Below are 22,428 nucleotides of genomic sequence, written 5' to 3' on the forward strand. Positions count from 1 at the left end.
CTGCACCTAAGCATTCCTTCCTCTCAGAGGTGGTCCCCACATCGCAGCCCATTGGCATCAGTAACTCCACACGGCGAGTGTTCATGAAGGGCCTGACCTATTAAGAACGTTTTCCTAATGGTCCTTAACATCTCAGCCTCCCACATCACCCTAGCCCAGAGTCATAGATTGTCCTTATGGGATTTCAAATTTGCAAGGAATCTTGATCATTTTTTTGATAATGGGCGACGGGCAGAAAATTTCAGTCCTAATTCCAGTCTAATCAACAGCCACAATTTCTGTACATTCAATACCAACTCTTTTAGGCGCTGTGGCGAGAACAGTTAAAAACAAAACAAAACAAGAATTTCCGCCTTCAGGCAAAGTACATCCAGAGTAGGGAGACAGATCCAAGAAAAAAAGACAAAGTGCAGTGCGTCACTATGACGTAGGACGAAGCAAGGGGGGCAGTCAGATACTAGTCCTATGACTCCCACAAAACCTAATCCCGAGAGAGCCCTTCCGGGTCACACTCGCCCCAGCCAGGCTTCAGATTCGGCTCAGGGCCCCGCCTTCAGGCCCTGGCCCCGCCCACACCCTGATGTCATTTTCCCGGGCGGCGCTGCATTGACCTGGCCAATCGAAAGCCGCAGAACCTGCTCTGGCTCCGTTAAGCCCCGCCCCGTGAGTCGACGCGCGGCGACGGCGATGGGGCCGGGCCGCTGTTTGGCGCGGCGGCTCGGGCCGCTGCTGTGGCGTAGGGCCCTTCCTCCGGGAGCAGGGCCCGCGGCAAGCGCGGGGCCTCGACTTCGGCCGCTGGCCGTGGGGCGACTGCTGGCGGGCCCGGCGCCCGGCCGGGTCTGCCTGATCTCCGACCGTGCTCGCGGCCTGCACGGGGGGCCCGGCCTGGAGGAGCTCCGGGAGCGGGCAGCCGGCGAGCGTCGCCCCGAGTCAGGCACAGCAGGTACGGGCGTGAGGGAGGGCGGCGGCGGCCCCCTCGGGGCGGCCGGGTCCCAGCTGAGGAGGCTCTGAGGTCCCCTCTCAGCATTGCTCTTGGAGTCACAAAACTACAGCCCCGGAGCTGGAAGGGACTTCCGAGGTAGTTGGCGCCAACTTTGCCATTTCACAGTGAAGAAGCTGAGGCCCAGAGATGAGCTGACTTCAAAACTCCAGGCGTCCGGACGGTCACACCGACCCCTTGGCATCACAACCTCACTGTCCTCATCCCCCTTCACACTCTTCTTAGGGTCCCGAGAAATGGACTTGTCGAGAGTGTCGGGTCGTGAGGATTCTGAGGAAGAGCCGGGGGCTGGGGGCTACGGGGACGCGTAGGAAGCGCTAATAGGAGATGCCATTTTAGGTCCTCTAATTAGTGTAAGTTTTTAGAAACTTGAGAGATGGTAAATATCGCATCTGTGAAAGGGTAGATATGAGAGAGCGAGGTCTTAGTGGACTTAGCCACTAGGGCCTTGGGAGTCAGCTTTAGCACTTAAGAGATCTGTAAATTTACAGGCTCTAATAATAATCCAAGGTGAACAGAATATCTAAATCTCTACAGAAAAAAATTGTTTTCACAGATAACAGTTGTTACATGAGGCAAATGGCTTTTAAGAAAAACTTGAGGGTTCAAAATGAGAATCGCTGTTAAAATTTTAGCTCTGTTGGTTGATTTGGGGGCACACTTACTCTGCTAGGCCTCTTTCTTTATCTCTCCCGTGAAAGGTTGTGGACCACATACTACCTAAGAGCCCTTCCAGCTCACAGTTCTAATTCTGTAACTCTTTATGGCTGGGATTCAATTTAATATACTCCTGGATATCACCACCTCCCCAACTCGTGCTACTGTTTTTCTTTCTTTGTATGGCAGTTCTGTGTTTGAGGTGTTTGCTCATTTTCTTAAGTACTAGTGAACAGAAAGTCGTTTGTTGCTGATGTGTGGTTCTTGCATGTGGTAATAGGAAGGGTTGTGTGGTGGCTTTATGTAACCTGAACACCCTTCCCATAAAAGTTGAGCAGTGCTATATGAAACCAGTGCCCAGGTTCAGCTTCCAGAAGGCCTGAGGGCCCTGCCATCTTTCACAGCATTTTAGATCTTAACACTCTCATGGAGGAGCAGTTTCACTGTCAGCTGCCCACATTTCTGGGTGCATACAGTGTCTGTCTTCTGCTTGGCCACCTGACACAAGCAAATCTTTGTGCATTTCAGATCATACTGGTCCCAAGTTTGACATCGATATGCTGGTTTCACTTCTGAGGCAAGAAAATGCAAGAGACATTTGTGTGATCAAGGTTCCTCCAGAAATGAAATATACAGATTACTTTGTGATTGGTAGTGGAACTTCCACCCGACACTTACATGCCATGGCCTACTACATTGTGAAAATGGTAGGATGCTTTCTTTTCTCTTTGGAACTGTTAACAGAATGGAATAGTATCAGCGCATCAGGCTGAGGATCAACACTTAAAAAGTAAACCCATCGTATGAGATTATAAAAGAAGCCCCAATTTTCAGAATTTGTGTGAGTGTTTTATGTTCTTTGATAGTGAAAGTTATGCGGACAAGTATCTAGCACCAGTGAGTCAGGATATTTCTAATTCTTGTCTCTTGTGACCACAAGGAAAAAATATTTAAAAAATAACCTGAAGGAGGCTAGAAGACAGTATAACCCAGAGGGATTTCTAGAGCAGCACTGTCCAGTGTGGTAGCCATTAGCCACATGTGGCTGTTTAATTAAATTAAAATTCAGAATTCATTTCTTCAGTTGTACTATGCACATTTTAGGTGTTCAGTGGCTACACGTGGCTAGTGGCTACCATATTGGACAGCACAACTGTAAAACATTTCCCTAACTGCAAAAAGTTCTATGGGGCGGTGCTGGCCTAGGTCAAATGTTTGAGCGTGTCCAGTGTTCCCAAGCACTGTGCTGGGTATTGGGAAGATAACAATGGAAAAGATTTAGTCCTTGCCTTCCGAATTCACCAGTCTAGTTAAAGAGAAGGCAGTTCATTTTCCAACAGGACTGAATATGAATCAGAAGGAAGAAAATGTACTTGGAAGCCTTTAGCTGATTCTGATACTACTGTGCCAGGGGAACATACCTCTCACCTTGTTGAAAATTGACGATAGAGGGGACAGATAAGACCAAAAGAATAGCTGGGATTGCCTAGAGAAGGGTGGTAAATTAAGCAGGGGGCTGAAAACAGAACCCTGGTGCAACACGGCAGAGCAAAGGAAGATTCCAAAAAGGAGAGTGGTTGGAGAGACAGAAAGAGAACCAAGAGGGCATGGAGAGGAGTTGTAAGACAGGGTCCCGGGGGCTCTGTCAGATGGAATAGTGAGTGGGGCAGAGTAAGATGAAGACTTAGGAGTGACCATTGCACTTGGAGATATAAAAAGAATGATGGGTTTTTCAGAGAAGTTTATGTGGAAGAGGAAGGGCGAGGGAAGAGTAATTACTTTTACAAAAATTTTAGATGAGCAAGGAGAAAAATACAAGGTCAAGACAGATTTGTTGTTTGTGGTAAAATAAACGGAATGTAAAACTTAACATTTTAACCATTTTTAAGGGTACAGTTAAGTGGCATTAGTTACATTCATGTTGTTGTGCAAGCATTACAACCATCCATCTCCAGAATGTTTTTCATCTTGCCAAACTGAAACTCTGTACACATTAAACAATAACTTCCCATTCTGGCTCCTCCCCGAGCCCCTGGCAACCACCATTCTGCTTTTTGTCTCTATGAATTTGACTGCTTTAAGTACCTCATATGAGTGGAACCCTATCATATTTGTCCTTTTGTGAGTGACTTATTTCACTTAGCATGTTTTCAGGGTTCATCCATGTTGTAGCATGTGTCAGAATGTCTTTCTTTTTAAGGCTGAATATTCATTTTATTGTATGTATGTTCCACATTTTATATATTCATCCTTTGATGGACATTTGGGTTCCTTTCACCTTCTGATTATTGTGAATAATGCTGCTATAAACATGAATGTAGAAATATCTGTATATGTCCCTACTTTTAATTTCAGAAGCGAAATTGCCAGATCATGGTAATTCTTTTCCATAATGGCTGCACCTCTTTACATTCCCACCAGCAGTGCACAAGGGTTCCAGTTTCTCCATGTCTTTGCCAACACTTATTTTCTGGTTTGTTGATAATAGTAATCCTAATGGGAGTGAAGTGATATCTTGTGGTTTTTGATTTGCATTTTCCTAATGTTAGTGATGTTGAACATCTTTTCACGTGCTTATTGGCCATTTGTATATCTTTGGAGAAATGACTTTTCAAGTTCTTTGCCCATGTTTTAATCAGATTGTTTTTTGTTGTGAAGTTGTAGGAGTTCTCTATATATTTTGAGTATTAACCCCAAAGCAAGTATGTTATTTGCAAATATTTTCTCTCATTCTGTAGGTTGCCTTTTTACTCTGTTGAGTGTCCTTTGATGCACAAAAGATTTTAATTTTGATAAAGTCCAGTATATCTGTTTTGTTGTTGTTGCCTGTGCCTTTGGTGTCATATCCAAGAAATCATTGCCAAATCCAGTGTCATGAAGCTTTTTCACTGTTTTCTCCTAAGAGTTTTATAGTTTTAGTCTTACATTTAGGTCTTTCTTTGATGCATTTTGAGTTTTTATAGATGTGTAAGGTAAAGGTCCATCTTCATTCTCTTGCATGTAGGTATCTAGTTTTCCTAGCACTATTTGTTGAAAAGACTGCCCTTTCCCCAGTGAATGGACTTTGCACCTTTGTTGAAAATCATTTGACTCTGTGGGCTCTTTACTTTATTTATTATTGATCTGTATGTCTCTTTTGATCACTATTTTGATTATTGTAGCTTTTTTAGTAAGCTTTGAAATTTTACTACAGTTTGAGAGCTGCAACTGTAGTCTTCCTTTTCAAGATTGTTTTTGGCTATTTGGAGTCTCTTTAGATTACATATAAAATTTAGGATGGATTTTTCTATTTCTGCAAAAAAAAGTCATTGGGATTTTGATAGCAATTGCATTGAATCTGTAGCTAGCTTTCGGTAGGGTGGTTTTTGGTTTTTTGCAGGTTTTTGTAGTCTTTTTTTTTTTGCTGAGGAAGATTGGTCCTAAGCTAACATCTGTGCCAGTCTTCCTCCATTTTGTATGTGGGATGCCGCCACAGAATGGCTTTATGAGTGGTGTGTAGGTCTGAGCCTGGGATCTGAACCCACGAACTTCAGATTGCTGAAGCGGAGCGTGTGAACTTAACCACTAGGCCACTGGCCAGCCACTATGGGAGTATTGACATCTTAACAATATTAAGTCTTCCAAACTATGAATACAGGGTGTCTTTCTATTTATCGGCGTCATCTTTAATTTCTTTAGCAATGTTTTATAATGTTCAGTGTACAAGTCTTTTGCCTCTGTGGTTTATTTCTTATTTTATTTTTTTGATTCTATTGTAAATGGAATTGTTTTCTTAATTTCCTTTTCACGTTGCTCATTGTTAGTGTATAGAAACACGACTAGTTTTTGCATGTTGATTTTATATTTTACAACTTGGCTGAATTCATTTATTATAACAGTTTTTTTGTGTGTGGAATCTTTAGGGTTTTCTACATATAAGATCCTATTGTCTGTGAACAGAGATAATTTTATTTCTTCCATTCTAATTTGGTGACCATTTTTTTCTTGCTCTAATTGCTCTGGCTAGAACTTCCAGTACTATGTTGAATAGAAGTGGTGAAAGTGGGCATTCTTGTCTTGTTCATGATCTAAGAGGAAAAACTTTCATTCTTTTGCCATTGAGTATTATAGCTGTGGGCTTTTCATATATGGTCTTTATTATCTTGAGGTGGGAGTGTTTTTATCATGAATGCTTGTTGAATTTTGTCCATTTCATGTAGGTTATCCAATTTGTTAGCATGCAGTTTTTTATAGTACTCTAATAAGTTCTTTTAATCTAAGTTGATATCCCCTTGCTTGTTTCTGATTTTAGTTATTTGGTCTTCTATTTTTTTCTTATTCAGTCTAGCTAAAGATTTGTCTATTTCATTGATCTTTTTAAAGACCCAAATCTTGGTTTCATTGAATTTTGTCTCTTTTATTTTTCTCTGCTTATTGTTTCCTTCCTTCTGCTAGCTTTAATTTGTTCTTCATTTGCTAGTTCTTTAAGGTATAAATTTTGGTTGTTGATTTGGGAACTTCTTTTTTCATGTAAGCGTCTATAGCTCTTGATTTCCCTCTTAGCACTGCTTTCATGGCTTCCCTAAGTTTTGGTAGGTTGTGTTTTAATTTCATTTGTTTCAAGATATTTTCTAATTTCCTTTATGATTTCTTCTTTGACTCATTGGTTTTTTTTACATGTTTGTCTAATTTCCACATATTTGTGACCTTCTGGTTTTCCTTCTGTTGATTTCTAGTTTCATTGTGATCAGAAAATATACTTTATATGATTTGTCTTTCTGAATTTATTATGACTTATTTTGTGGCGTAACATATGATCTGTCCTGGAGCATGTTCCATGTGCACTTGAGAAAAACGTATATTCTGCTGTTGTTGAGTGGAATGTTCTGTTAATGTCTGTTAGGTCCAATTAGTCTTACCCTTTTATCATTATATAATGTCCTTTGTCTCTTGTACTGATTTTTCACTTAGTCTGTTTTGTCTGATATTAGTGTATTTGTTGTTTTAGACAATTCATGGGATCTGTTTGGGAACAGAGACATGAAATAAAATTCCATTAGCATTGTCATTAAGGTAGATGAGATGGAATCAATAGAACTGAGATCTAGCTTCAAAACAGGAAGGCAGCATCTACCTTCCCTGAGAGTAAAGGGGAGCTGGGATGGACAGAAGGGATGATACAGGTGAAGACCAGATGTTGAGTGAGCTTAGGCCTCAGAAACGCCTTGGTGAAGGTCTAGGGTGGCTCTGTCAGAAGGGTTTGGCGGGATGCAGGAGAGAAGTGTAGGAGGAGGTGGGTAGGATTTGGGGGGGGGAAGTTTCCCTATGTTATTAATTATGAGTCTAAGTATAACTATGAGGAATGAGTAAGCTAGTTCCCAAATTAAGACCAAGAGAAATACATCTATTTCCTCAGAGCAGAGACTCCCCCCATCTCCTCTCCCTTTAATGTGTAACCTGGCTTTTTTCAGTACAAATACCTGAAATGTAAAAGTGAGCCTCATGTTAAGATCGAAGGGAAGGACACTGATGACTGGCTCTGTGTGGACTTTGGTAAGTTATTTTGACACATTTTACAGATAAATATTTGGTATAATGCTAATCTTGAACTACTTTCACTTGCAGAAGGAATGGGATCAAATTGCTGAGTTTTTCCATGTAAAATTTTTGAAATTTAAAGCAAGTTTTATTTAGTTATAACCCAGGTGGTCTTATTCACATGTGAAATCCTCACCTAACTTGGTATGTATATTACTAGCCATACAAGTCAGAAAGCTGGCGGAGAACAGAATGGATAACGTGTAGAGATGGGAGAGATCTCTTGGTGGTGGTAGAAGGCTTGGGGTACATGTAACCTTGGCCTTAAATAACTCAGATGAAGTGAAGATGAAGCGCATTCCAGGCACAGGGAAGGACAAGAGCAGAGGACTGGAATTTTGAAAAGACCTAACAAATTTAAATATTAATGTATGGTTTCAAAGTATTTCCCCACAAGATATTACAAAAGGAAAAACAGTAACTGAAGAACTGTGAAGTGTCTGAGATTTTATCTTACTTGTAAGCTAACGAGTTAGCTGGCCAGTTCATGGATATTGGTAAAAGACTCAAGGCTGTTCCTGGCTTAGAGATGAAGGACAGTTACTCACGGCAACAGCAGCAGGCAGCGGCAGCAGTTGTGCACCAGGTTCCCTGAGCCCGTTTCTATAGAGCAACACAGGGCCAGGTGACACCTGCATACAGTTCTAAGAGAAGAGGCCTGAGATTAGGATGTCCACATCTTTTATAATGGGCGGGAAGTAGGCCTGCATTTGCTCTGGTGGAAGACACTTTTTCTGCCAAGGCTGTAAGTCAGGGCTTCTCGGCTTTGTCACTATTAACATTTTGGACCAGATAATTCTGATGGGGGTGGGAGGACTATCCTTTGCATTGTAGAATGTTTGAATGAAGAGCCCTTCACCTCTGCATCCCCCAATTGTGAAAATCAAAAATGTCTCTGATTGAGGGGCTGGCCCCATGGCTGAGTGGTTAAGTCTGCGTGCTCTGCTTCAGTCGCCTTGAGTTCATCGGTTCGGATCCTGGGTGGGGACCTACGCACCTCTCATCAGGCCATAGTGTGGTGGCATCCCACATAGAGGAACTAGAATGACCTACAACTAGGATGTACAACTGTGGGCTGGGGCTTTGGGGAGGAAAAAAAAAAAAAAAGATTCACAACAGATATTAGCTGCGGGCCAATCTGCTCACCAAAAAGAGTCTCTGATTGAGAACCACTGCCGTAAGCAAACCTGCCCTTTGCTCTGGAGGGAGGTAGTATCTCTTTCTGTGACTCTTTGCCATACAGACATCCTTGAAGATAGTCCAGAACAAAAGGCAGTCAGTGCTTTGCTCACAGGATATTTAGAAATGTGATACCTATGGAGAACTGTCTTCCAAGAGAAACCTGACAGACCCCCACCTTTAGTCACTTGGATAAAGTTAACATCACCAGTAATGTTACATATTGACATCGTGTTCCTCTTGTATGATGCACTGAGAAAACTGTGGTATTTTTGCAGGATGGGGTCCATAATTTGCATTTCTAACAAGTTCCAAGGTGATCTGGGGTTCATACTTTGAGAACCACTGCTCTAATTGTTACAGAGATTTGTGAGATCATTCATTGTAACTCTTATCTGTCCTTGATAGGCAGCATGGTGATTCATTTGATGCTTCCAGAAACCAGAGAAACCTATGAATTAGAGAAATTATGGACCCTACGTTCTTACGATGACCAGTTAGCTCAGATAGCACCTGAGACATTACCTGAAGACTTCATTCTTGGAATAGAAGATGACACTTCATCCCTGACTCCAGTGGAGGTCAAATGTGAATAAAATGATATGAACTGCTTTAGTCATTTCAGATTTGGATTGAGTCACTTCTTAAAAATATAGCTTCTAAACCCTGCCTCGTTCATTAGATTGTTGTCAAAACAAGTCTTAATCTGTGGGCACTCATGCTGACATGTGGAATTTGTAGGTAAATGAGCTAATTCTCACACCAAGGATCAGTACATTCAAGCTAATCTTTATTCCTGAGATCCCAGCAGGATTCAGGGATCCTCGGAGTTAGCACTGACCCCTGTGCTTAACTCAGGCTCTCTGCTCAGAGTTTAATTTTGTTTAAATCTTATTCTGTAGAATGGAATAGCCAAAAATTTTTTATAAAATAAAGCAAAAAATATAACCACCCCACTGGTCCTCTATTACTTAAAACCTCTAGTTCTTAGTTCATATGCAACAGTGTCACCAAGGTTCACAGTAAGTACCACGGAATGGAGAAGATAATTTACTAGTAGATATTGGTGCTTACCTTGAGACTGACATAGTATTACTAAAAATCTGTTCAAGTTTACAGTTTGACTAAATTCAGAACATTCACATTTATTTGAAAAACCAGAAATAAAACATACTACACATCACGCTGCACCTAATGATGAAAACCTTTATTCTGCATCAAGGTATCTGGAAAATGAAGCTGCATTTGGGGCACATTACAGATGAGGAATGATCCATATGCGGTGAGTACAAAACTCAATTACAGAATTATTTCCTAGCTATTACCAGATACTCCATAACCAATGCTTAATTGAAAGGAAAACATGATTTGCCATACTAAAAGGCTAGAAGTGAAATATGACAGTTTAAACCAGGAGATATAAATGTAGCACCTATCTGTATAAAAAACCACAAAACACAAATATTGGAAAAATCAAATACTAAGAAAGAGTTCTGGCCTTAAGTGCATCTCACCTGTCCAACCAGAAAGCCAGTCCATGATTTTTTTTTTTTAGCAATTCATTGTATGAAAAAAAATTATGAATGTTAGATGAATTCAGTGACAAAAAGGGCACTTTTTGGCTACAACTACAAAATAAACTGGTTTTCGGAAAACATTTAGGAAAACATTTCAAGTCATTTTCAGAATATCTAATTGAGATGGTGATCTTCAGAAAAATTAGTCCATGTAGAAATTCATCTTGAAATACGAATGAGGCAAAATGATTTTTTTTAAAGGGTTATTATATATGCCCTTTAGATCAGTGTACTATGATGACTGTGATCACTTAATGAACAAAAGAAACACAAACAATTTTGAGAGCAGCATGGCCGTGGAGACCACCCACACCCACACCCACATAACTGTACATCCCGGGCTTTGTCATCAAGCTAAGGAATGGGCAGATGAGTTCAGTATCCAAGGTCAAATGTTCTATCACAGTCATTCAAATTATATTCCAAAAATTATTTTCTTGTACTGCCTGCCTTTTGACTTATTTTCAAATAACTGGTTGCACAGAATATAGAATCCTGCTACATTTTATGTGATATTTTAAGATGGCCTTTCATTTCTCTTACCATTGTTTTAAAAATCTTCAAAATAGCTTAGTGAGGCTCATGACAGTGCCTGGCACATGAAGATGTAGCCTCTTATTGCCTTTAGACACTGCCACACCATCTGACTGCCCCCTTGGTCTTCACAAAGCACTTCTTTTGTGGTCTGCTCAAAGCATAGACCATCTGGTCTGAAGTGTATTGGCAAACTAAGCCTCTTATAAGACAAGCTGAAGCTTGCTTTTTGCCAGTCAGTTTAAAGTCCACAGGGGCTGCATCTCTTCACTGATGTACTTTCTTTAGGTAGTGATAGTCAAAAGCACAAAGCATTTATGCATTCAATCACATAAACAAAAAACTGAAGTCTCCTGAAACCATTTAAACTAGCCGTTCCCAAACCTCCTGCAACCACTTTGCTCTGTTAGTACCATCAAAAACCTCTACCATAAATGAAAAAATGGTATTGCTGCTCTCCAAATATAGGCACTGCTCCATATCATTGAACATTTATTGGATTTGCAAACTAATAACTGTGTCAAAAGCCTCAAAAAACCTGAAATGAATTTTCCAGCTTTACTGTTACCAGCCAGAAGTAAAATTTTTTCTGTTATTTGCCTGTTAGCTAATTAAATTTATTTTTAAAAAACTGTTGGACTTTTATCTTTATAAAGTATATAAAATTTTCAAAAAAAATTTTTTTGCTTTCATTGCATTTCTGAATACCTGAGGTAGTTGAGTAAAAAATGCACATTTAATACCCCTGCCACCACCGTTCAGCACTTCCCTTAGGTTATTCATGTTAGTGTTAGATAATAAAACCGAGAATAGTTTTTCTATGCTAATAGCTTAACATTTAAGTTCCTGTAATAATTCTATTCTGATCCAATATTACTATTGGACTTAGGAACAGTCTATTTTTATTTGATGAATTTAGTGAATGCATCATTAAGCCAATTTCTGGCATTATGGGGGAATATTAAGAAAAATTAGAATATTTGTTACATTGAGAATACAACAAAAGGGAAGTGCAGAGCTCCTCTCCTTCCCTCCCTCCCCCCCTTATTTTTTTTAAAGCTGGGTGTCATACATTTCAGAGAGCATAAAGTATACATTCTCACAGAGACAGGAGTTCAAAAGTTGCCTGGTCCTCAGAAACAACTGGCTAGGTCAAAACTTGTGCATGTGGTTCTGGATGGGGGTTCAGCGCCCGTCTGTTGGTTAAGCAATCTGTCTTTGGTTTGGCATCTGCCTCTGTGGGGGGCCGTTTCCTGAGCCTTTACTTCCGTCTTGACTGAGGTGGTCCACTTTGCAGAGCTTTCTGCTGTTGGTGCTGCTTTACCTGAGTCAGAATTTCCTGAATTTTTCTCTGGGCAACCTGCAGAAGAAGAGAACTTTGAAATTTCTACCTGATCAAAAGTTACTTAAAGTTATTTTACTCTTCCATTTCAACAACTTCAAATAGAAATTTACTTGAAGATTAAGGATACATACTAATTAGTTTGCTAATAGAGTCTCTGAAATCACCTGCTAAAAGGGGGATTAAAAGTGTTAAGCACCAGACAATCTTAAATATTTATATGGGGTGGAGGGACCCATGGGAGAATTGCTTCCATTTGAGAAAGAAGTGAAAGAGCTTGCTCATCACATTAGAGCCCACTTGCCTGGCAAGCATAGAAGTGACCAGTTATTTTAACAACCACTTGGTCATTCTCATCAGGCGTCTGGTCACGGGGGACAACTACTTCTGCGCTTGACAAATTCTGGAGCTCATTCACCTGAAAAAGGTAAATACAAATCACGATAAGTTTTGTTTTTTTTTTAATTACCATTTCCTGAGCACTTACTGTGTGCCAAACACTATGGCTTTACAAATTTCATCTAATCCACTAATAATTCTATCAGGTTATTAGTATTATATCCATTCCAAGGTGATTAAAACTAAGGCTTAGCCAAAGAAATTGACTTGCCCAAAGTTGTACAAGTGAATGGCAGAACTAGAATCAAACCCTGAAAGTCTGATTCCAAAGTGTACACTCTCAGTCACTCCAAAATTGTAAATAGCTTTGAAAACAACTTAGCAATTACATGTGTTATAGAGTAACTGGAAATCATTCGCTTTTTTCAGTTATAAAGGTAAATGAAATTTTAAAAAATTTTCTATGTCATTAAGTGTCTGAGCGATAAAAATTAAAAGCTGAAGTTATATCAACAGAAAAATGCTAAATGCCCCTTATAAATACGAGACAGTCCTCTCACACAAAGTGGTCTGAAAGAAAGGCATTAGTGGCCTTCACCACTAGTGGCTGACACCAACACTCAGACAAGAGGAACAAAAGGCAGTGTTCTCCAAACCTTGGCCCAGATGGTCCTGCTTTTTATAAATTAGCCAAAATTCAGGGACTTGGAACTCCTAAGTACCTTTCAACGCTTTCCCTTTCATACCACTGTGCACAGGTTTTGCTGAAGTACTTGCCGTTTTGCCTCCTTTTCCAATAACTCTGCCAGCAGCAAAGGATGGCACTCTGATATGAGCTTCAAGTTTCACCTCTTCTTTAGGACTAACGAAGTTTTCTTCTTTAATTTTTCCATAAATTCTTCCCTGAGCCTACAGATGAGAACATATCCTATCAATGTCATTCATGTAGGAAACACAAAAGGTCCATTAACTTTAAAGATGGCCCAAATCCACCGGAATAGCCGTTTACAGTGATACATCTGCATTTGATAGACTGTTGACGATCACATAAGAGACGGAGAAATTAGGAAGCCCTTGAAAAGGCTGATAATAACTACACATCACAGAGGAGGCAACTGAATGACTGATGAAAGAAGAATAAACCATATTCTCCTGACAAAAATAGTTAAAGGCAATTAGTAGTCAGCCTAACTAAAAATTAATAAATGTTTGTGGGCAAATAGCCATTTGCTCTCCAGTCCTAAAAGGTGAAACCTCTCCTGCTGGCAATAAGAAAGTAATTACATTTTTCTTGAGCAAGAAACTAGGGAAGAACTACAGAGCCAGCTGTGCCAGGCTCCTAAGAACCAAGTTTATGTCTAAATGGCCAGTGAGAAACCTGCTGAGATGAATTTTCTATTTAAACACGTTTCTTCATCTTAGCCAAGTGATTTCTACTTTGAATAATAAAGCTACAAAATCAAGTTAACATACACTTGTGATATTTATAGTTACCACATCCTGTCACATACTGTGTACAACTAGAAGTTATACATTAGAAACCTCTCCTATTATGTACAACCGTCAATTGGCTGTGGTATACACCAAAGGAAAAAGAAGTCAGAGTTGGTTTAATCCGACAAGCTGCCAGGGCAAATCACAAAACCAAAAGTATTAAACACATTTTCATTGGTACAGAAATGATAAGCTCATTCTAGGGGATTACAGAAAAAACAAAGTCCATTTTGGTACTCTCTATTGCATTCATCCTCAGAGTCTCAGGCCACAGGTGTAGCAATTGAACAAAGGACACTAGGGATAGACACCATCCTCCAAAACAGAAGCTCTTGAATTCAGAAGAGAACATGGGTTAGGAAGTTTACTGTTCCTTAGATCTCTAAAATAAAATAATTCATTTGTGGTTATCACTGATTACATAAATGAGATGTAAGCATTATAGCTTAAATGTTCCATTTAAGATAACTGTACAACATTGGAGGATACAGGGAAACAAACTGAATTTCCCAGCATATAAGCATTATAGGAGTTGCAAGACAGTAATTCTATTTATCAAATACTAAGAGCTCAGCACCAAGAAACATGCAATAATTGATGTTTGTATCTATCTGTTGTGATTTCAAACTAAAAGTGACTGACCCTGTAGGTTCGGGATAGGAAACAATTTTCAACATTTCTGACTTATGATTTGAACTGCCTGGACCACAAAACTGGTGTGAGGGAGTAAATTTTTTCACCTGAGTTTGAGCCTAGCCAACTGCACCCACATCTCAAAGCACCTCCTTTTGTTTCCTGTTCTTCCTGTAAATGAAGTGGAAAAAAAACTTTGGATTTTTAGTGAAAAATGGCCCATAGGAAATAGAGATGAAAGAAAGTGATTAAGAAGCGGGGAGGAGGGGATAGGTAGGCACTATTACTAGCCACATTTTAGAGCTAAGAGAACTAAGGCTTAAGCTTAAAGAGTTGTCCTGTTACACAGCTGCTAAGTGGTAGGAACAAGACATGGGTTTTGGATAAATTAGCTTCATCTCAATTCAGTAGCTGCTTTTACCTATGGCAAACAAGATACCTGTACAAAGTTTTATGGGAGAAATCATATGCTCAAAAGTATGTCTTATTTGTGAACTTGAGGATTTGGCAGTCTTAGTTGGATCTACCCAGAGTCTGCTGAACCACCACCACCACCACATTTATATTGTGCTTCCTATGTGTCAGGCACTGTTTTAAGCACTTTATGGATTTTTTTAAACCTTATAACCTCCTTTAAACCTTGTAGGTGCTCCTAACGCCATTTTACAGATAAGGAACTAGCCAGAGAGGGGCTAAGTAACTTGCCAAGGTCACACAGCTAGTAAAATAGTAGAGCTAGGATTTGAACCAGCAGCCTGGCTGCCACGTCTCTGCTCTTCATCACTGCTGTACCACCTCTCAGTAGACAATGTGAGGCAGCCCAGCTCCAAAAGCCCCACACCCCAATAAACATGAGCAGTGGTTCATACCATTACAGATGCCACAAGCCTGCCTGCCATTTATTCCTCTAAAATTCAAAGGATTAGAGTGATTTGTGGAGAGACTATAGACAAGGGCTAAGAGAGTTAATCCAAGGGTGAGACGAAAAGGGGGCATTGTATTTCAAGGTTAAGGCTTTTCAGGGACAAGAGGAAAAATTTGGGAACAAGTTTTCCAAGGCATATTAACCAGATGGGTTTATAAATTTCATTCTTAAGGTCTCACCTGCACATGTGATAATGAGGTGGTTGAGCACATTCTCCTTTGGGAGATAGGTAAACCCAACAACCAATGCAGAACTCTCAAAATCAAAGACTTTTGGTTAATTTTTGAAATGCAACTTTGGGTATGTTTTTGCTCTGTTCTTAGTCTTATGAATTTCCATTGAGAGATTCTTTCTCCTGAGTATTAGATATATTTAAGGGAGAAGCTAGGTTATGAAGTTTCTGAAAAGGTGGCATTAACATTTGCCACATCTGTTCATTTGTTACCTGTCCATAGACTCTAGAGCACATACCTTGAACTGAGCCTCTGGTGGCCCGGTGATAATCACCATCCTCACTTTAGCATCTGGTGCTTCAGCTGGAGCGATCTGTAACAGATCCATCAAGGGGTTATGACACTTTCAGGTGCCACTGATAGAAATGTTACACAAACCAGCCTGACATCTGCACATGAATTACTGAAATGTAGAATGAAAGCCTTCTGGAAGGAAGTTATGCAGAGGCAATGATTAATGAGGGTTCACTACTTATGGCCTCTGCCATATACAGTGTACTTACACTGTGCTTGGCCCTAATGTAAAAGCCCACATGCAATCTCTCAGCTAATTCTCACTACATCCTCATGAGGTATTGCCTCTACTTTACAAATGTTCCGGGAAGCTGAAGGCTGGGAAGCTGAGTTACCTGGCCCATGATCACACAGCTAATAGAGCTCAGGGGAGAGCTGGGTCTGTCTCCACTGCCTATGTTCCTAATCCCTATGCAGTGGTGCTCAAGTGTAGTCTTTGGCCCAAATGCATCAGAAACCCCTCAGGCTTCCTGTATGTGCAAGAAACTGCTAAGTTCACAAATCTAAGACAACTGGTAAATTCCCCTAAAGTATGCTCATTGGAGTAACATATGAGATAAACATTAATTTGGCAGAAGAAAAGTAAACTCAGACTTTTCTATTTTTGTACAGTATATGAAATTACACAAAAAGCCTGGGCTGGGGAAGTATGGCCGAGACTATTGAAGGGAGAGACCACCACTATTCCCTCAGTGTCGTGGTGAGAAAGGATTTTGGGACCTGGCTGGTAGTTGTTGTTTTAAAAGAAAAAAGTTCGCTAGGTATTTATTGTGCAAGCAGCAATTCTGATTATTTTAAAAATATATTATTACTATGTAATAGGAAGCAAAAAAGAAAAAAAAACTACCCCAAATTCTGCCACTCAATATGATTGCTGTCAATTCCTTATATAGTCTACTAGGCCTTTCCCTACCTGTTTACACTCAGAAGAAGGTTGTTACTTTTCATGGAGTTAGCTTTATTTTAAGGGAGGGAGAAAGTAGAACATTTCTGTCACCTAGAGCCAAATTCTTACTATTCCTACTTTATGCAGGGTCCTGACTAATTTTGAGTCTATAAAATAAGCAAATAATTACTTCCTTTTAGTCCTAGCTCTTAGGGTTATTCACAAGGAAACCCCTAGAAAGAAGATATTGTTCTTCATTTTCTGACTAGTTTTCTTTTGTAAAAAATACCTTTGTCAGTACTACTGGTGATAGAGAGCTGGGGCTTAGGGGACTTGTACGCTGAGGTTAGGAATATATATTGCTATCATCTCTCAAAAGCTTGAAAAAAAGCACATCTCCTTTGACTCACTAACTCTACTTCTGTAGACTTACGTTAAAGAATACGGTTGTGTGTAACAGTTTGGCTAAAAGAACTTTGTTCATCACTGCACTATCTGTGCAGGATGAATTAGGAACAACCTAAATGTCCAGTAAGTGAACACAAATAATCATGGTTTGGTGATACCAGATATATGCCTACTAAAGTAAGTACATATATGGAAATTTACATATATGTAAATCTAGCAGTGTCAAGAGTGGTGGTGAATCTTTCAGATTATGCATATTTCAGACTTTTTGGAAACAAAAACATTTTAACCTCAAACCTCCACGAAAGCCAGAAAGAAAAAGAACCAAACATCTGAGTACTCAATTCTTTTTGTTCATGAAATGTTTATTATAGTTTTTCCAGAATCAATCTACTGGGTTCTTTTTGCATGTGTGAGCATGTGTCAAAGATTTATTTTTAACTCATTAATCAGGAAACTAGCAGGATAGTAAAGTTGGTTCACCACTTAATCTTTTACCATGTCTTTCCCTTTATCCATTTATTTATTTTGGCTGCATTTCCTCTTCATGTATTTTCTTATCTTTTGCTATAAGAGAGCATGAGGGCTATTTCTGTGTGTTTTGCTTTTTTATTATTTACTTAGTTTATTTACATGCAGTATAATTCACTCCCTTTGTAACAAATCATAATTGTGTAACCACCACCACAAAGTAAAAACAGTTCCATCAGTCCCCAAATTTCTTATGTTGCCTCTTTGTATTCAACCCTCTCTCTACCTCCAGCTCCTAAAACCACTGATTTTTTTCCTCCATCCCTATAGTTCCACCTTTTCCAGAACTGTCACATAAATGGGATCACAGAGTTTGTGGCCTTTTGAGTCGGACTTCTTTTAATACATGAGATTCATCCAAGTTGTTGTATGTATCAGTGTAGTTTATTCCTTTTTATTACTAAGTAATATTTATTGCATAGATGGACCACAGTTTATCCATTTGCCAGTTGACAAACATTTGCCTCTTCCCGTTTTGGGATAGTTTATAAATAAAGATGCTATAAACATTTAAGTGCAATTTTTTTGTCAACTCTATTCTTTTAAATAAAAATTTTTGTAAAAATTTTATAAAATATAACCAAAATAAAACCCCCAAAAGACTGATTGTTTTCCTAAAGAAAGCTGTCACTATATCAAGCCTTTGTCAACTTGTGTATTCCTTAAAACAAAAGGACCCATATATTTGATATTACATTGATTCTCAGCATATCAAAATACAGAATCTTCAGAACACACAGTTATCTATTCAGTGGACACCATTAGTTGTCCTCTGATATTTGTTACCCCACCTTCCATAATAATAAAATACTTAGCTGACCACACATGGACTACATTTCCCTGCTGGCCCACCAGCTACAGCCAGCCTCACAACGTAGTTCTGAGCAACGGAAGGTAAACAGAAATATCCTAAAGCAGCTAACAGGAAACCTCCTTCAGAGAAAAGTGGTTCTTTATGTCCTCTTCTACTGGCTGGACCAGACTTGACTGTTAGAGCACTGAATTGTATCGTTTGGGACCATGAGGAACCAAGGCCATAGAAGGGGAAGACGAGCTAAAAGGAATCTAGGTCCAAGGACTTGCTGGGGCAGAACCACAATACCAGCGCTGGATTACTTACCTCCAGACTACGTTTTTGGAGAGAGAATTTAACTTAGCTCGTTTAAGATACTGTTGTTTGGGGTTTTCTGTCATACCCTTTTGTTTTTTTTTTTTTAACCTCAGGATAGACTGTCACATTCAATTCAAATTTTAAAGTGGCAAGGAGACCCATGCTTCTGTAACAATCTGTATTTAAAACACTGGGAGAGCCACAGCTGGCAGAACAGTACCTTAATAGAAGCTCCTGCAAAGCGAGAAAGCTGTTTGATATGCTGCCCCTGCTTGCCGATAATGGCACCAACAGATAAAGCTGGGATAAACAGATGAACAGTCTCTGTTTCTGATTGCTGTTGGAAAAGACAGACAGAACATACATGCTTATTTGGTACAAATCAGGCTGTTATTGTTGGCATTGGGACGGGGGCATCCTCATACGGTAGGAGTAATAGGATAGTTTCAGGAAAAACCACCACAGGAAGTTGACATGAGTTTACCTGACAGATCGAGAAGATCTCATATTCATCCTGAAACCATCTGCATTTAAAATGTCACTTCTCTACACAATTTCCTTAAACTTTAGAATGTCACCGAGTTACAGATTTAAAAGATATGTAAGTGTTATAAAGTTTAAATGTACTAGAATAGAGAGACAAGATTATGTCTAAAATTAAGCAAGATCCCCCATCACTGTATCCAAGGTAGATTCTTTTTTTTTTTTTTTAAGATTTTATTTTTTCCTTTTTCTCCCCAAAGCCCCCCCGGTACATAGTTGTGTATTCTTTGTTGTTCTTCGTTGTGGGTTCTTCTAGTTGTGGCATGTGGGACGCTGCCTCAGCGTGGTCTGATGAGCAGTGCCATGTCCGCGCCCAGGATTCGAACTAACGAAACACGGGGCCGCCTGCAGCGGAGCGCGCGAACTTAACCACTCGGCCACGGGGCCAGCCCCCCAAGGTAGATTCTTAACAAGTAAATGAAGCAAACATGACAGCATCCAAAGATACCAACTCCACACTTTATCCATGTAGTTTTTGCTTCTTAAACACACAGCTAGTGAACTATTCTCAGAGGGAAAACCTCCTGAATCTCATTATGTATGAGTAAATCATGTAAAACCTTACCGCTACCATTCAATACGTATCATGCCCAAGCATAGGACAGGATTAGAAGACAACTAATTCACTTTAGTGGTAAAATTCCCTAAGATTCTTTGCCATATAATTCTTTATTCCTTCCATTTCTGCCTTCCCGTTGCACTTTACACATGGACAAATTGGGAAACGTTCTGAAGGCTAACTCTAAAAGGTTTTCCATAGATGGTTTTTCTCTGTATACTTCATTCTTCCTCATATTCCCACTTCAAGCTAGTTGTTCCCTTCCTGAGACTCTCTTCCAAGAGTGCTTCCTGCAGGGCTAAAGGACAACACTCAAGGGAAGAGTTCACAGTGACTGGATTCCTACAAAGGCCAATTCAAGGTTCAAGGATGTTACTGTTGAGCCAAAGGTTCTAAAATGCAGAAGTGGTACACATGTTCAGGAAGTTAACACTTTGTTTACCTTCTAACAATAAAAAAAACATGCTTCCAAGGATAAGTTAATTCTAAGAAATTTATTTCAAGAAATATTTTTAAAATATTATTTTTTAAGACAATTTTAGGTTCACAGCAAAATTGAGAGGAAGGTACAGAGATTTCCCATGTATGCCAAGAAATATCTTAAGATGAGCCACAACTGAATAAATGAAGTAAAACAAAATATGCCTTTGTTAAAAAAAAAAAAGTACACTTAGCAAACTAAGATTCTAGAGATGTTAGAAGATACCTTGCAATAAAATGTACGCATGAACTATACTTGCTAAGAAACACGTCATAGAACGCTCTCTTGAAACTTCTTATATTCCTATTATGTAGGATACTATAAATCTCGTTCCCAAGAGCTCAAGTTAATCCATCAGTACTGTAATATGTACACATACAGCCATAAAACAGCTGCAACCTAATTTCTAACTTTTTAATCTAAACTCTTCCCAGATTCTTTTAAAAGTCTCAAACAAAAACATGCCAACAGTTTTGCTTTGAAGCATCTCAGAAACTAGGGAAGCCTTTAGAATTTGATCATTTTAATCAGTTTTTGAAAATCTGAGTCAAAACAACAGCACTGAGCTCATTCATTTTTATTGGGTGTGGAAACAAATTTTGTGTCACTTAATGATGGTCCACCCAAATGACGTCGCCACTCAAAATTTGCTTTACCACACAAAAATTGCTAGTGGCATTAACAGCTCCATCTTCTCCCTGGTAAGCCCAGAGGGAGGGCAGAGAACAGGCCCTTTGACTCAGCAGTTCTAAGTTTATGCAACAGAGGTATTTGTACAAGGGCACAAAAACTTTTGTACAAAGATTTGATTGCAGCATTACATGAATTAGTTGAAACTTGGAAACTACACACACACACACACACAGCAGGGATGAGGTAAATCAGCTGTGGAGTATCTATTTGAAGAATGAGGTAGGGACCTATCAATGACATGCGAAGATATCCAGTGTATTGTTAGGGTAAAAAAGCAAATCAGAACATATTATTTGTAGTATTCTCCTGTTTATTTTTTTTTGTTTAATACATTTTCCCCCATGAAACATGTCTGCCTGTCCTTTTATAGTTTCCCATGTCTTCCTTTTCACTAAGTTTTTGTCATTTTTCCTGAGCATTTGGCTTGAACGAATTAATTAAAATTATATGGGCTTGACACAGCTAATATTTGGTCAGTGAAGTTTTTCTGATTGATTTGGTAATCCTAAACAAGTTTTGACATTTTCAGATTTATTGACATTGTTGTATCTTAATTTTTATCTTATCTAATATCATTTCCCTTTTCTCATTTCCATTTTTTAATTGATAAATAGGCATCAGGTTTTCCTTTTATTTAAAGAACCAGCCTAGCCCTTTTATTATTTCTAGTGTTTCTGTTTACTATTCTATTTTTTAAAAAATCTTCGCTTCAGAGGAAGGAAACTACAGACTTAAAGAAAAATTCCTACCAAATAGAGTTGACTAAATCATGTCCTGTGAAATAGCCTGATAGCCTTCTGGTAAGTCTGTGTTGAGGGATAAATGCGTGCAGTGGCTGGTTCATCCATTCGTGGGCTTCTGCTATTGCTCATCAGCATCAATGTGTGAGTTCCTCTGTGTGAGGTGCTGTGCAATACCTCATTTACACCTCCCAACTGATAGAAACTAACAATGTTCCCATTTTAAACATAAGAAACTGAGCCAGAGAGGTTATGTCACTTGCACAAGGTCATATACTGACTGGTGTTGGAGCCAGGATTCAAACCTGGTTCTCTCTCTCTCTTAAGCTGTGTTCACAAAACAAAACAAAAAAAACAACAACACTATATACCCTGCTTCCACTGGGAATGGACATGCTTTGAAATATAGAGGTGCAGAAGTTACTCTCAAGAAAAATGCCCAATATAACTCTCCTTTCAAGGTGGTGCTGCCTTCCTTGGTCACGGCAGGGATCTGCCTTCGTATGACTTTCTATTAGTCAAAAGAAATCTCTTATGTATAGTTGGCAAAAGCTTAAGGCTTTGATCATCAACATGCTAAAAAGGGCATCAGAGATAGTGCTTTAAAATTTTTCTTTATTTTGAATAGAGATAACTAAAGATTAAGAATGATGTAAGGGAGGTCAAAAGGTACAAACTTCCAGTTATAAAAC

At 39.3% G+C, this 22,428-nt stretch overlaps 2 protein-coding genes across 24 annotated transcripts in view; one reads left to right on the forward strand and one right to left on the reverse strand.

Moving 5' to 3' along the window:
- The first annotated feature begins 497 nt into the window (after nucleotides 1-497).
- The window catches only part of MALSU1 (mitochondrial assembly of ribosomal large subunit 1), a 72,460-nt gene continuing 50,529 nt past the window's right edge, over nucleotides 498-22,428 (forward strand). For 8 of the 22 annotated variants that reach the window (XR_011539105.1, XR_011539107.1, XR_011539106.1 and 5 more), the window contains exons 1-6: nucleotides 498-943; nucleotides 2,186-2,364; nucleotides 7,108-7,189; nucleotides 8,822-8,994; nucleotides 9,636-9,695; nucleotides 12,227-12,293. Coding sequence is in view for 5 of the 22 variants with exons in the window: in XM_070615942.1 (XP_070472043.1) it covers nucleotides 688-943; nucleotides 2,186-2,364; nucleotides 7,108-7,189; nucleotides 8,822-8,994; nucleotides 9,636-9,650 (705 nt within the window). In the remaining 17 variants the exon portion in view is untranslated. Of the gene's footprint in view, nucleotides 944-2,185; nucleotides 2,365-7,107; nucleotides 7,190-8,821; nucleotides 9,038-9,635; nucleotides 10,259-12,226; nucleotides 12,294-17,879; nucleotides 18,130-18,833; nucleotides 20,463-22,428 lie in introns of those variants that run through there. The other 14 variants (XR_011539114.1, XR_011539115.1, XR_011539113.1 and 11 more) reach the window with 9 other exon arrangements.
- The window catches only part of IGF2BP3 (insulin like growth factor 2 mRNA binding protein 3), a 138,584-nt gene continuing 125,761 nt past the window's right edge, over nucleotides 9,606-22,428 (reverse strand). For both annotated transcript variants that reach the window (XM_008535720.2, XM_070615939.1), the window contains exons 11-15: nucleotides 18,941-19,057; nucleotides 15,729-15,803; nucleotides 12,983-13,114; nucleotides 12,171-12,284; nucleotides 9,606-11,884 (exon numbers count right to left, since the gene is read on the reverse strand). In XM_008535720.2, the coding sequence (XP_008533942.1) occupies nucleotides 11,786-11,884; nucleotides 12,171-12,284; nucleotides 12,983-13,114; nucleotides 15,729-15,803; nucleotides 18,941-19,057 (537 nt within the window). In that variant the 3' untranslated portion in view covers nucleotides 9,606-11,785. The remainder of the gene's footprint in view (nucleotides 11,885-12,170; nucleotides 12,285-12,982; nucleotides 13,115-15,728; nucleotides 15,804-18,940; nucleotides 19,058-22,428) is intronic.

Source organism: Equus przewalskii, chromosome 4 (assembly GCF_037783145.1).
Source record: "Equus przewalskii isolate Varuska chromosome 4, EquPr2, whole genome shotgun sequence".
NCBI classification, from domain to species: Eukaryota; Metazoa; Chordata; class Mammalia; order Perissodactyla; family Equidae; genus Equus; species Equus przewalskii.